This window comes from Strix uralensis, chromosome 19 (genome assembly GCF_047716275.1).
Source record: "Strix uralensis isolate ZFMK-TIS-50842 chromosome 19, bStrUra1, whole genome shotgun sequence".
Classification (NCBI taxonomy): Eukaryota; Metazoa; Chordata; class Aves; order Strigiformes; family Strigidae; genus Strix; species Strix uralensis.
The window spans coordinates 12362860-12378602 of NC_133990.1; the positions used below are offsets into that span (position 1 = coordinate 12362860).

General features: G+C 40.8%; 1 protein-coding gene across 5 annotated transcripts in view; it reads left to right on the plus strand.

Annotated features, from left to right (window-relative positions):
* The window catches only part of RAB11FIP4 (RAB11 family interacting protein 4), a 128055-nt gene extending 113719 nt beyond the window's left edge, over positions 1 to 14336 (plus strand). For all 5 annotated transcript variants that reach the window (XM_074889135.1, XM_074889136.1, XM_074889137.1 and 2 more), the window contains 9 exons: positions 1294 to 1329; positions 2244 to 2343; positions 2753 to 2856; positions 3402 to 3542; positions 4079 to 4160; positions 4422 to 4559; positions 5045 to 5203; positions 5522 to 5665; positions 7473 to 14336. In XM_074889135.1, coding sequence (XP_074745236.1) covers positions 1294 to 1329; positions 2244 to 2343; positions 2753 to 2856; positions 3402 to 3542; positions 4079 to 4160; positions 4422 to 4559; positions 5045 to 5203; positions 5522 to 5665; positions 7473 to 7589 — 1021 coding nt within the window. In that variant the 3' untranslated portion in view covers positions 7590 to 14336. The remainder of the gene's footprint in view (positions 1 to 1293; positions 1330 to 2243; positions 2344 to 2752; positions 2857 to 3401; positions 3543 to 4078; positions 4161 to 4421; positions 4560 to 5044; positions 5204 to 5521; positions 5666 to 7472) is intronic.
* Positions 14337 to 15743: the final 1407 nt, after the last annotated feature.

The following is a 15743-nucleotide window of genomic DNA, read 5'->3' on the forward strand; positions in this document are numbered from 1 at the left end:
AGCTAGTAAGTATTTGTCTGACTTAAGGTGCAGACAGCATTAATAAACTCAAATATTTTAATTAATGAGCTCTTTGATTGCAGAGTAAGAGTGATATTTCCAGGAATTTTTCCCAGGAAGTGGGCTCTGCTGTGCTGTTTATTGCAGATCTGTGGTTAGCTACTGTTTTCTCCAGGTGGGAAGGAGTAACTTGGCAGATCCTAGCTAATAACCTTACATAAACCCCTCCTAAAGCTAGTGGTGAGCAGAGGTACTTCATTCCTGTGGGATTTTTTTTGTCCTCAAGGGAACTTGGAAAAATGATGAATCCTATAGCAGAAGTTACTTTTGGGGTTCTTTGCAATTTCAGCTTTTTCCTTACATTTCTATCTCTGCCACTCCATCCACTTCCAAACTGTGTTGAGCACTTGGAAAGAATCCAGTGCTTCCAACAATCATCTAGGGTTTTTGAAGGAAATTATTTGGTGGGCTTGTAGCTCCCCCTAGAAACTGAATGTAAATCCTGCCTGTCCGCATAATCCTTGGCCCAGAGCGCACTGCACTGCTGCTTTTCTTGATGACACAGCAGCGTAGTACTTGATATGAACGATGCTCCTGCTGTAGCAAGGAGTCTGCTAACACCCAGACCATGATCTGCTAGGGCTCTGGTAATGTTGTGAGTGCGGCTGTATACACCTGGCTGAAAGAGCGATGCTCTGACAGAGAGAGGGGGGAGTATGTGTGCACAGAGAGATGCGACATCCTCTTATCAAGAGAGGCAGCTGGATGTTATGATTTGGTTCTAGTGCTGTTTTCTGGAGTCTGGTCCTTCATTTAGATAATACTGGTCTCTGGCTGCAAAAGGGAACTGTAAAAATGGAAAGCATCTCAGTTCCTGTGATGAACTGGGAAGCATTATGGGGAAGGATAAACTAAATGTTGATAAAATCATCTAAAAACTGGGAATCCAGAATAAATGTCCATCACTAACTCAGTGTCCATTTGTGGTGTTTCTAATGTTAGTTTCACTCTGATTTACACTGACAAACCTCTGCTAAATATAACAATATTTGCAAATTGACTTATTAATGATCACAGTAATTTGTGGCTCCACTCATCTTCACATTGTTGTTAACTGCAGCTTTTAATTAAGATGTCTAAGAATATTGTTCACAGTATCATTTTTTTTACTTCACTAAGAAAGTCAGTATTAAGTCTCATTGTGCAATTCATCTGGAATTTAAATTAAGATTGAATCCAACACTGATCAAATAAGTGTTTAATTCCTGTATCATTCCTTCTGTATCCATGTAGCCCTAACAGGAAAATATCAAGCACAGCTTTTGGAAGGTAAGAGTCTTAAACTTTTTTATGAATACATGTGGAATCAGCTGTAACAATTCTCTAACTGGGGGTGGAAGGAGAGAGGAGGAATAAGTTTAGGAATGTGCCAAGACAAGTTTTCAAGGGAAGGGACCTGTGTTCGGATAGGGATGTTACAGAATATAGAAGCCACTGCTAGTCTTGGAGCAGACCCCTGAACTGGAAAGAGCTTTGTTAAGAACAGATAGTTGCTTCCTCGTCTGTCAGCTCTCTTCCTTTATATTGCTATTCCATCAGTCCAGCTACTGCTTCTTTCACCCTCATGATGTGGACCTTGTTCTTGTTGCTAAAATGCAAAGGAAAGCAAGAGCATCCCTTTAAAAAGGGCATACAGAATTGTGATCTTCCTTTGACTGAATGAACCGGCCCTGGGCTGGGGAGGGCTGTAAGTTTCAAGAATATTTTAGATAATCTCCAGTGTTACGTATTCTGACACTATACTGTAGTGGAAACTGCTTGAGATTTCTTTTTTCTTTTTTTTAAAGAAGTTTTTACTGCATGAAATATTCTATATTAACTGTACCAACTAGTGCACAGTGGTGACCTTATTTTAAATTTCTAATAAGACAAATACAACTCAGTACATAGTGTGAATAAGGCCAAGCAGTTTTTAAACTATATTAATGTTGGTGGCAGATCCTATCAAAAGCAACAAAGAATTCCTGCCCTAGAATTAATGTCACTAATTGTGCTCTGTATGACTTCATTTAGCTATCAGTCTCTTGTAAGACTTGTGCTTAAACAGTTGTAATTGTCACTGAAATGATTGCACAGATTTTAGCATCAGATCTTCAAAGTGCAAAGCAAGGCTATAAGACAGTAGCCAGCGTCTTTCGCCTCCATCCTCATGAAGCAAAATAATTATCCTTCTGATCTTTCAGACAACTCTTCCACAACAGTAACTTCAGCAGCAGTAATGGCAGCACAGAAGACCTGTTCAGAGACAGTATAGACTCCTGTGATAATGATATCACTGAAAAGGTGAGAAGCTGTGTGCATTGTGATTGATGTACCCAACAAATCCTGCTGGAGACATGCATCAGTTGACAGAGCTCTCTTGCTCACAGTTACCAGTGATCTGAAGTAGTTCATTCAAAATGTCCTTCATATTCCATTAATATTTCGGCTTTGCGTCACAAAAATGCAAGAACTGTGCAAGTACAGATCTAGGTATTGTGTTAGTACTTTACTGTGTATTTGTGTTGATCACCTTCAAGGAAGATGCAGGGTCTGGGGAACTCGGAATTTCAGAGCTTAATTTTGTTGCTGGCTTTGCAAGGAAATACAATCCCTTTAAAAAGGGTAGCATAGCTAAATGTCAATTAAAAACAGTGAAGGGGTGTATGAAGAGAGATTAAAACTCTTGGTTCTTTTCCACTTCCCCTTCCAGGTAACATACCTTGAAAAAAAGGTGACAGAACTGGAGAATGATAGCCTGACAAATGGTGACCTGAAGAGCAAACTGAAACAAGAGAACACACAGCTAGTTCACAGGTATAAAGCACGGAGCCAGTTCTCTTTATCATCTTAGAGCAAAGCTAGAACAAAGTTGTAGGGAAGGAACATCTCTGCCTGTAAAATATGACCAAGTCTTCTGCCTTAATGCTGACGGATAAGATAAGGCTTCATCGAGAAGTCCAAGTGGAATAGTGCTGAATTTTCAGCAAACAGAGGCCTTCCAAACAAGTTTTAGTACAGAGATGTTACTGACTTGTACAGAGCAAACTCTTCTGTTATAAGAGAGGTTACCACTGTGGTTTTTTTCTTCCACGCAGCAAGAGCAGAAGGCTGGGTGGTAGTCCCAACTTTGTGAGACTGAGAATAAAGGAATAATAGATGAACTGATACTATCTAATTCTATGCTTATTGGGAAGATTAAATACTGGAAGAGATACTGGGAAGAGGTTAAATGCCCAGAGAGATGGTGAACTAGAATGAAATAAAGGAACAGGGAGGAAAGAGAGAGGCAATGAAGTTGCACACTTTTTTTTTTAAAGTACTTGTGAAGCTGTTACTGAAATGAGATCTGGTTTCCTTAGAGTTCATGAGCTAGAAGAACTATTGAAAGACCAAGAAACGTCAGCAGAACAGACCTTGGAAGAAGAGATAAAGAGACATAGAGAAGCATATAGCAAGTACGAGAAAGAGAAAGGCACTGAAATTGAACTGCTAAATACAAGGTAATGAACATTTTGGTGCCACCCAGAACAGAGTACAAGTTCTTCTTTTCTTCATTTTTACTTTGCATGTAAACATAGGCTATTCACAGCCAGACAGTGCACAGATGGTTACAGGTTACTAGTTCTATAGAGTAGCTGTGCAGTTGCATGTCTAATGCCCAAAAGCTTGGAGGATGCTTTACATTAATGCTTTAATCCACATGGCCCATGTAGACAGCTTAGCTGGATATTTGGCATGGGTTCAAGGAGGGAATTGTGACCAGCTGTAGCAAACACTTGTGTCTGCATTTGTTTCTTTCTACTTAATTCTTGTAAGATACCTGTTGTTAGGAGCATAAGAACCTGAGGGTCATTTTTGGCCCTAAAAACAAACAAAAAGCACCCAATAGCTCATGATAAAAAATGCTAAGATTAGAAAGATTTTCTTGTTTGGTCTTTCTACCAAGTGCAAGTGAAATGGCTTCTTAGAGCATGCTACTTTACATGTCTGCATTCTCAAAGAGGCATCTGCTGTAAGATTTTTATTATTGACACAGGGTTCAGCAGCTGGAAGAAGAAAATGGGGAGCTGAAAAGCACTGTCACACGACTGAAATCGCAAACGGAGAGATTAGACGAGGTAACAAAACTTCTGAGTGCTCGAGCAATTTAACAGCAGCTTAATTTGTGTAAGAGCAAATTCATATAGTGATTGGCCCAATTTCTTTAATTTGCCTGCCCTAAACAAGACTATTAATGGAATCGGAACGTTGGTCACCTTTAGTGGCAAGAGTGCCCTGAGACACGCTTTATGACCAGCTGTGTTGATAGATTTGTGTTGTAAAACTGAAGATGGCTCATGCACTTGCAAGCTAGCTATGAAGTTCCCCATTTATTCTAGGAAAGGCAACGCATGTCAGATAGGTTGGAAGACACTAGTCTGCGACTGAAGGATGAGATGGATTTGTACAAGAGAATGATGGACAAGCTGCGGCAGAACAGACTGGAATTTAACAAGGAGAGGGAAGCCACACAGGAGGTAGGTGTAAAGAGGGATGTAAGAGCAGGCAATAACATCTCATCTGCATGGAAGCCCATCTGAAAAAGAACGGACAGACAGGATGAACACTGAAAATACAACATCCAGTGAATGTATTACTGGATTGTGTTTCTGTGGGTGGGGTACCCATAGGGTGATGAATGCTGCAAGAATACCTAATAAATGGCAATCCCTGACCCAAAGGGTCTTTGAGACCTTGAATGTGTGCCCTAACATTTCCTTTCCTATGTTTGCAAGGGGAATTGTGCCTCGCAGACATGAAGCTTAGAGATCAGAGCCACTTCCAGCTCTGAAGCGGTTTAAGTGACCTGTGCTTCCATAGAAGAGCAAGTGGCTGTACTGTAGGACTACCTGGCCTCAGCCAGGCTCACAGAGTGCTTGTGTCACCGTACAGAGGTGGCTGCGGCCAGGGAGGGCTGGTGGCGCAGGGACTGGAGAGACATGGCCTTCTTGCATGCCCACAGCTCATTGAAGACTTGCGGAAGGAACTGGAGCACTTGCAGCTGTACAAGCTGGAGTGTGAGCGTCCTGGACGTGGGAGAAGTTCTTCGTCCAGCGTGAGTGAATTCAACGCCAAAACCAGAGAGGTGGAAATGGAGCATGAAATAAAACGGCTGAAGCAGGTGAGCAGGGAAGTGCCTCTTGATCCATGTGAAATGTACAGGACTGCTTTGCCTATAGCTCCAACCCCTAGCACACTGCCTTTAGATTTTGTCCCCCCCTTCTCACACAGGCACAAGACCCGCAGGCAATGTAAATTATGCACATTGGAAACATCTGTGATTCAGGCAGGGAGACTTGTCACTGGTGGCAAGAATGTTGCTGTTAGCTTGCAGCTTTACCATATGTCATCCAAGCTACCTATGATTTTAAAAATGTATTTATTTTAATGAAACCTTGTAGGAAGAACTTAAAAGCAATGTCTTTTCATCCTTAAATAGGAGAATCAGAAACTTCGTGACCAAAATGATGATCTCAACGGACAGATCCTAAGTCTTAGTCTTTATGAAGCTAAAAATCTCTTTGCAACGCAAACAAAAGCCCAGTCACTGGCTGCTGAAATTGATTCTGCATCAAGAGATGAGGTAATAGGCTTTTTAAATCAAGTACTACATCCAAAAATACACATTTTTCGATGTAATTAACTGTCAAGGTTGAACTATCTGAAGCTGACAAATGAATAACAGAAAAATATGCTTTGCTAAGAGTTCAAGAGTGTTAGAAGGCTGCCTTAAATCTGACAGTGTCTTTGGATGCTCCTTTTAATATAACTCTTCCATTTGTCGCTCAAAAAAAATGGAATTATTACAATCTTGGTGAACTGTTTTACAATGAATGTATTTTAATGTCTTCTATCTTACAGGGTACTGTGGTATTATGACATTAATTACATACAGAAATTACCGTAGCTAGTTACTTAAATTTTTACTTTATGTTCTAGAGTTAGTTCTAAGTTACTTCAGTAACAGGCTCTCTAAATTTGAGTTATATATTTCCTGTAGCAGAGCTGAATTCTTGGAGAAAGTAGGTAGTGTGCAAGTAATAATCTGCTAATGCTTTGGAAGATACTGTAGGAGACCCATTTCTACACGGGCTGAGTGAAGCCAGTATAGTTTCCTTTAAGCTCCCAGAAAGATCATGAGATCAGGCCAATGGATATGTGGGAGCTTCCAGGGAAAAAGACAGGTTAGTGATGAAGGAGATTAAAAGCAATTGTTTGCCTTTTACGCTTCATTTCTTCTGGAAGAACTTTCCATTTCTTCTTCAAGAGGAGTCCTGAGACAGACCTTTTTACCCAGTCTGTACTTGAATGACCCTGTTAGCCTTAGCTCCCAGGCAGTCCCTTGAAGTGAAGTGCATACTTGAGTTTCTTGCTGAATCAGAGCACTGTGAAGAGAGGCTCTTTAATTGTTGAACTCTAATTAGGTAAAAGCAAATTGGGCTTTTGCTATTGTCAAGAAAAATCTTTTGTTTCTCCTTCTGAATCTCATGACACTGGCTCATGTAAAGAATACTCAGCACTCCCCCTCTAAACAAGAAAAGTGCCTTACAACTGTGGCCCTGGCTTAGTAAACCTCACAGACCTGCATAAACTTTTCCCATTGTGCCATTTTTCCTGTATAATCAAAATGAAGGTAAGAAACTGCAGATTCAAAGTGGGACTTCTGTGAAGGCTAATGAAAATGGACACCCAGATCACATTAGGTTTAGGAGGATCTGGGGCTCTGACACTCCTGGGCAGGTTTGTCAGTTTGGATTTAAACATGTGGAGTATAAAAAGCAAGCAGTCTTCATCTTTGGGGAGTTGGAGGGGCCTTTCACCGCTCAAAGATCTAGTGAAACACATTATTTAATATAGAACATCAAATATTCAGTGGGTTGTTCTTGAAGAGTATGTAGCTGTGTTGTTTGGGGGTTTTTTGATAGGATGTTTTTGAGAGAGAATATGCACATGATACAGAGGCAGCCTGTATTGTTCCCAGTGCAAAACATTGAAACCCTGTTGTGTTCAGCAGCTTTTCATGCAAAGTCCTTTAGATTTCAGTAGATAGAGAAAAAAATTGAGTATCATGAAGCTCTTACACTGAGTTGAGGAAGCTCATCGGTGGTGTGGATGCAGGATGGATCGGTGTGTTATATGGGGAATTTGTTTCAAATGGCCTGCGAAAAGATCCCTGGTGATGACTGTTCACCACCTTCCTTAATAGCAAAGATCTTTAACATACAGATCGTGTCTGATACAGATACAGGAGGAGCTGGATGTAGAGTACCTATCACAAAAGGGAATTGGTGATCCTGAGCAGGCACTAGACTCTCACCTGTCTGAATTTCATGCTATTATGTAAACTAATGAGAATATTTCAAGAGTAACTTTGAAATGTTGTGTTTCAGCTCATGGAAGCCCTTAAAGAACAGGAAGAGATAAATTACAGATTGCGACAGTATATGGACAAGATCATTTTGGCAATCCTAGACCACAACCCGTCTATCTTGGAAATAAAGAATTGAAGAGAATGTGAGAAGGAAAAGCAGCAACTGCCTGACATTTCTGCACATGCCACTGGATCTAAACAACACTCTGATACTGTAAATTAATCTATAAATATATATATATACAGTATGTGTGAGTGTGGGTGCGCGGGTGTGTTTATATGATGTTTGGTACACTGTTATTTGTCATTGAATTGGCTTGGTTAGACTTTTTCCATGCACTTTCAATACCTGTGATAAGGTGGATACTGTATATTAATGTAATAACAATATAACTGGATCATGCTGTTTTAGATACTGGACAAAATGACTCTACCTCTAGTTGTAAAGGTAAAAAGGACAATGGAAACATACGGATGTGGCCCTAACTTTAGGAGCAAGAATTGTTCTTTCGTTCTTCCAGGAATTTGGGTACCACAAACCAATTAACATACCCAGGTTCAGTTCCTGACTGGTGCTGACTGTGTAATTTCCTATTTGATTTAGTTTTAGTACTTAAACCACACATAGGATAAAAAAAACCAAACTTTAGGGAAAAGGGAAGACACAAAGTAAGAGGGAAGAAGAGGAAGATATTGCAAAATTGTTGCTATTTGTGAAGAATCACCATCCACTTGTTTGCCACTGTCAGCACAAAGTGCTTTTTATGTAAGATCACTTTGGAGCTTGCTTTGGGATGCTCTGAGCCCGCCTGCTCTTTAGCGTGTGTGCGCATGTGTATTTTTTATGCCAGGGTCCCTATAGCATTGAGGCTAAGAAGCTCTTCAAATCTGTTCCCCTATTTTCAGGGGTTTGTCATGGGCCATTGAGATGAATTCTGGGATCCTGCCCCTTCCCCTCACCCTTAATTTTAAAGATATCACTGAATGAACATGTTCCAGTTCTTACAAAATAAAGAAATTGAACAAAAATAAATGCATGAAGTAACTCACTATAGGGGGAGGAGGAGCAACCCTTGAAATTATGTGTTGAGTTTCTTTCCCACCCCAGATACACAGCACTCTTTTGAAATGGATGTTTTGTGGGCAAGCTGTGTAGAGGACCAGCTGGGTCCTAACACAGTGGTGGAGAGAAGTCTGATGTGGGGTGACTTTTACCTACAGGGCAGTAAAAAGATAAAGAGCTTGGTCTTGCAGAAGTTGCCAATCCAGACTGAGTACACACATGCATATCTAAAGCTCTGAACAGGGAACACATCCTGATTTAGATGAGCAGTTGTGCAGGTGCTTAACTTTAAATGTGTACTGTGACTGCTCATAGAAGTCAGTGGGACAGAACATAAGCTTTAAAGTTGAGTGTATGCTTAAATGCTGCCTTAAATAGGGATGGACTTCAACATGTGCCTGTGTTCTCCTGAGCTGGATCTGTGTACTGTAGGGCTAGGACCTTTTTAATTAAAAATGTAGCTTATATAAGGTAGCTCATGGAATTGTTTAGATAGTTGAACGCTAAAAGAAAAAATTTTATTCCATGCACTTTTTAAAAGTAAGTATTTCACACTTCCGATTCACACCAACTGACACAGAAAAATAGGCCCAAGTGTCTGGCTTTCCCCAGTGCATAGAGATGTTTCCGCTATTGAATATGCTCCCCAGAAGAATGTTACAGTAGCAATGACTGTGCTTTTCTGTGTATTTCTTGCTGTTGGCAGTGTCTTGCCCCTAGTATTCTCTTGATGTATCTTGGTGTGTATATGTGATGCATTTTTCCTGAATTTGAATACATAAAACATGTATTCAGTTATGGATGTAAATATATATATATTTTTCTGCAATCTCTGTGCTTTTGCCTTCAGTGATGTGTTACTGGAGTGATGGGAAGAGGGGAAATACTGAAATCAGGCTTTCTTGAAGGCAAGAAAATAAAAACAATTTGTTTCTGTGTATCTGCATTAGGCAGGTGTAAAGTAACTGGAAATCAGAAGGGACCAGAGGAATAACTGTGGGCCGCAACACCCCAGTGCACAAAGATGTCTGTGCTCTGGGAGAAATGGCCGTGTCTTGTTCAAACAGTGATGTCTCAGGAGTGGTTTCCTGAGGCTCTAGGGTAATCTGGAGGAAGGGATTTAAAGACGACTACTTTGCCACCTGAGGATGGTATAAAAAGTCCTGTACTAAACTGCAGCAGCTTCTGTTTGTGGAGAAGCAGGTCGAACACCATGGATGCCCCGCACCTGCACCTTTCCCACCTGCTGCTGCTTCTGGATGTGCCACCCAGAAGGTAGGAGAGGAACAGTTAAGCCAGCTTGGCACTGCCTACAGCTCCCTGCCTACAGGACTCTTCACCTGCACTTTAGTGATGGCATTTCCCTCTGCATGATGCTGTCTGTGGGTTGTGCCAAGGACTTTGCTCTTTTTATAGGCCACAGAGAACTGTTTCAAATTGCCAGGTGGCTGTTGCTAACCTGCTGTGACAAGCAGGGCTGGGTGAGCCAGCAGCCCTGCCGCTGGAGCTGACCGGCTGTGGTAAGTTACATTTCTGTCCTGCTCATGCAGTGGATTTGAAGATGAGTGAAGCTGTTGCAGGTCAGACTGGTGACTGAATGTTTTTCTCTATTTTTAAGTAAACTGGACTTAGCTTCAAAATTCTAATAATCTAAAACCCATTCCCATTAGGGTAGAACATCAGCAAATGTTGAGGACTATTTCACTGAAAATTATGCTGAGCACTTGGGAAGCAGAGAGTCTGGCTCACTTCACTGAGACCACAGAGCCTGTGGACATGAACAGAAGAAGACATGAGTGTAGTGATAGCCAAGTTTTTATGCAGGTAATTTTATGTAAGAGGCAAATAGTTGCTAATAGTGACAAATAGTCACTAAATCTGGCTGAAATCCCGAAAGCAGTATTCTAGCCAAGGGCACCCAGCAGTGGATTTTCTAAAGACTTGCAGGACTTTTTGTTTACCTCTGTACCCAACTGCTTTAGCATTTAGAAGCCCTTCCTTGCTCCAGTGTTTGCATTTGAAGAGTTGTCTTACCACCATGTCGGTGGTGTTTGTAGATTTGTTTTATTGCATGAAGGAATCGTACTTCTGCTCCTGTGGGGCCCTCGGTGTGGTGCTGCTTTCTGTTATTGTTCAGATACGTATCCAGATACTTGCTGTGTTTGATAAATAATGTGAGTTGGAGGTGGGAGAGGCATTTCACTGGCAGATACATTTTCCTCTAAGGTATCCACCACTAAAAATAATAATTAGCAATTGCATTCTTAGACTAACTACAGTAACTACAAATACTAGAGCAACTTGTCTTGCAATCCAAGCCTTGGGAACTCTTCTATCCCAGAAGTCACCACGTCTTATGACATGCAGGTAACTTGGTAATAAGGGATCACTTGATGAGTCACTGGGACAGGGAGAAGAGTAATTTGATATCAACACTGCAGAGAGTGCATATTTTGATCAAGTGTCAGACAGACACGTTGGCAGAACAGACAGGAGATGTGGAAGATAGGGAGGCAGTGGTTTCAGTGTCTGTTGTCTGACAAACTCCTTACTACTTTACTGTGGGCTTGCTTTGTGCTCACAGGCCAGCTGGGGAAGTACAGCCTGCCTCTGTCAGTGTTCCTGTTGGTGGAACAATGACTCACTTCCCTGGGTAAATAACTTCAAACAGAAATGTGGTATCATCTCATTCTAGCAATACTCAAATGCAGTAAGCATTCTTGTGTCAAAACCGTGCTTCTCATTTAACCCTCGGGGATGCAGACATAATCCAAGGTACTGTATCTTGATCTGCTCCTTAGTTCATTTTACTGTAGATTCTGAAAAGCTAAGTGATATTCTGGTCAAACCAGTTGCAAAACCACTGCAGGTATTTTTTTGTACAGTGAAAAAAATTACTTGTTTCTACCTAGAAGCTGTACTCCGTCAGGCTAATCCCACACACAACCTACTGCAGAAAAAATACCTCTTTCAAAACTCGCACTTGTACCTGCAATGTAGCCTCTCAAGGTTTTTCTGATACTGGCTGCTTCCCTCCAGACATCAGTCTTCAGCTGGTTTCAGAGTGTGATGCTGATTCAACACTACCTTGACATCCAAAGAGTATTTTTCAGCTTTTTGAATAACTTCTATAGACTCAAGCTGTTTGAGAATTTGTCATGTTTTGAAATGCAATAGTGACAAACTGTAACCATCCCATCTATTTTTAAGGAGTTTTTAATATGCAAATTCGTAGCAAGTCTCAAAAAAAAAATCCAATATACTTTCCGCCAAATTTCCTTTTATGGTCTTGGGAGAAATTCAAATGTTTCTCAGCCAGCTCTGTAGAGAGTTGAACACAGCATTATTAATTCTCAAAGATATGTGTATCAACAAATATTTTGCTGTCTGAATGCAGCAATTCTCCGTTTACTTTGGTAGAACTGCATTACTCTCCAGAGAGGATCTTGGCCTATAGTATTTAGGCTCCCTAATCTGGTTAGTAATTGAGGCTTGGAAGCTCATATATAAACATACATTTTGGCCTGCTCCATCAGTCACTGTTCAGCGGTCTCTGCATCATAGTGCTAGTGACCTGTGATGAATCTAAGAACTAGAATTTACAAATAAATGAATACTTTTTTTTCCTTCTTTAATGGCAGTGAATATACAGTGGTTCTTTCTTAAAATAAATACTGTATGGTGTGGTCTGAGGGGGCTTTTCCAAGGAAGGAAGGAAGTAGCAGCTGATCAAACACTTGCCAAATCAGTGGCTTGGCTTATATTGATTTGAATGAAAACTAACTCAAACTTTAACTGAGCAGTTCTTGGATTGGTTCTGGTGTAAGTAGCAATGCTCAGTGCTCGTATTCTCATTATGTCATTTGTTACTCAAGGAACATTGTCAAGAAGGCATGCCAGGTGGTGTAACACAGCTGGTTTTGAAAGAGAGAGTTGAACAGTTACTGGCATTTTGTTCCTTTGCAGCATCCTTGGGGTTATTTTCTCAGTATTTTTCAATCCAAAATATTGATCCTAAGAGCAGTTTGCTGTTGAAGCACCTGGTATGTGTGGGTTTCTTTTTTAATGAAACTCTGCATGTGCCTTTAAAGTTTGATAAGGATTGCAATGTTTGGTCTGAATCCTGTAATCCTGCATAATGCACTGGGAGTTGCTCTGATGCACAAGAGAGTCTTTTATTTGTGGGATTCTTCCCCAGTATGTCTTCTGTTGACATTTACGCTCTTGGTCTTGTCCCCAGCCACTGTGCCTGCTATCAGAGTGTCTGTGTGCCTTGGGGCAGCCTCTTTGAGCAGATGGGAGGGATAAACATGATATTCCTGGCTTCAGTACGGCTTTAGCTACTGAGATGAAGAATTTTAGCCCTGTCTTTTGTGTGGTCCTGAAAATAAGTTTTGTCCCATCTACATCTCAAAATGTTGTAGCTGATTCTCATGATATGCAAGCATGTAGGGTGACTAATCCTGAAGTGCATCCAGGTGAGGGACTATTGGGATGTCCCTGTAAGTTTTCCCTTGATTCTGTATCGCTACCCAATTGCATGCTGCACTTACACACTCTGTTGGCAAGGCACAGCCCTGCTAGCTTAGCCTAGCAAGCATACCCTGCAGATAATGACAGCAGCCATTAAAATAGAAACATCTGCATCTAGGGTCACGGTACCATAGTCTGCCACAGTGTGGAGCCAGCTGACAGTGCTACATTGTGTTCCTTAAACTTTATTTTTTTTTAGCTTACTGGCTTAAGTCTCTCGGTTTTGTTCAACTGGGAGAGTAGTACCTATTCAAACATAAAATTAGAGAGATATTACATTTTACTGAAACTTTAAACCCAGTGAAAACATATGTTAACAAACACGGACTTCTGTGGTATAGTTTGGACGCCTGCCCCTAGAATCTGTATTTCTTTTTTGTGTAGATGTTATTAGTTGGTACAACTGTCATGTCTGAGCTGTCAGCTTTCGCACCACCGTTCTCAGCAGTGACATTCACCCTGGCAAACCCGTAAAGCCCGTTGTGCCCTGGCGAGGGGCACAGACACACGTTCAGTATGCAGACAGTAAGGGGTGCAGAAGAGCTGCGGTTATTCTACCCAGACAGTTGGAGCAGTGATCTTACACTACCCAACATCAGCTCCATTTTACTTAATACCTTATCTGTAGCTAAATTATTCTGGCTTTGGAGAAAGGAAGTCAGAAGGGGAACCAAGAATTTCATATCATGTGAACACTGTGCTACAGGGCAGTAAATGTTGCACTGACGGTATGTTTAAATACTGAGATATTTTAAGAATTACTGTAAAATCAGTTGTGGAAGCCATTTGTTTTGCTTTGTTGCACAGACTGTACTTACATTTTTTGCATGGTTACATATTTTAGTACTTGTGCCTTTTACTTCTGTTGTGAGGATACATTTTATTTTCACATTTTATCTCCTGTTTTGGGCACTTTTTATATACACTTGTTTCATTTGATCTTCATCTCTGGTTTTCCTGTGATGTACATGTGTGTATATAAAATAGATCAGATTTGTATTCATGTGCCTCTGAGATGTAAAAAATACTCATTTTGTACAGGTTTTTTTAGAAGCACTAGGTCGTGGTCTAAGTTACATGGCGAATGAAATTTAACATAATAAGCAGTTCTTTGTCTTTCAGAAATGTTGTGTCAGATGGCTGGTCTCTTTTGTAAGGCAATGTCATACACACACACACACTCCCCAGATTTACTGTTCTACTATCGTTATGAGACCAATCCTATCCACTTGTTGGTTTCAGTTAATTCAAAATAATAAAACGCCTAACTCAATGTTACAGCCCTGACTTGGCGATTATAGTTTTTATTTGCACTAAAGCCAGTTTGTTTCTTTTTATACTTGAAAGGGACACCAGACCAAAATCTCATTTGAATACCTTGCCCATTTCAGGTTAACTTCAGTTCTGGGATTATTTTTGTGGGAGTGGGCAAGTGATTTACTTTGGCCATTGAAATGGAAAGAGAAATAGCATTACCAATTCATAGACTCTCCTTCTTAGAGAGCGTAAAATGCTTTAGATTACTTCTGTTCCCTCCCTGGCTTCTGTGACAGCTTTTCCTAAGGACAGACCCTGGATCTGCATGACTGGAGATCTTCCTCTTGCAGATGTAAGAAGTTGGGTGTCTTGCTTTTCACATTTTGGCCACTGTGGAATAAGCTTCCCTTGGGATTTGTAGCACAGCACTCTCCTGCAGCATTTGGGATGCTGTATAGATGTGTTGTGAGACTGGACCATTTGTAACTCTGGCAATCAGGGACCTGGTCCTAGAAGTGTCCTTCCCTCCCACCAACCTCTTCCTGAGCTGCTGCTTTCATTTCTTGAGTGTTGACCCCCTCATCTGGTGAGATGCTTGAATTGTTCCTTCTCTCACACCCTGTGGTTTATCAGTACCCCACTCACCAGCCCCTGGCCACAATGAGATAATAAAATATGGTAAGTCACAGGAAAGAAATCATCTATATCCCCTAAATCTCCCAAAAGATAAAGTTTAGATCTATAAATTCGTATGTTCCATTCTCACCGAGCAGAATTTTTTTAACTGAATTTGGCATCCACTTGACAGATTATAAAGCTGCCTTAGAAGCAAGGAGGTGGTTTTATTTTTTACTTCAAAGGCTGCTTGGTATGAAAATGAGCAAAGTCCACTCGCTCCATTGTTACTGAAAAAAACTGAAAAAAGCAGCCAGCAGAAGTAGCATATGACTATTTTTAATCTTGTTCTGTAATTTACAACACAAGTGAAGTGATGTCAGTACTGTTGCAATGTGCCATTACACTATTTTTGTCTGTATTTTCTTGAAATACTTTCTGGGGACAATAAAGCTGTCCTTGCTAATGTGGATCCTTTCAGGTAGCTGTAATGTACAATCAGATATGTAAATAAATTATTTGTTTTCCCTGCATGACTAAAACGTTGTCTGTAGTGGGTGACTGATTCAGTGTCCCTCCTCACCCTGCATCCCTGGCACACACAGCGTATACCCACCTCTATTTCTGTACCTCATTTAAAGAAGGATTGCACAGTTCTGCTCTTGCCTGCCTAAATGCCAACTTCATTAGCTTTGGCTGAGTTACACGGATGTCGCTAGGGAATGAGTTTGTCTCGGTACATGCTTTATCTGACAGCCACAACTATGTTATATTTCCAAGAGCTTTGTAGGATACATGATGCTGAAGCTTCACAGAAGCGAC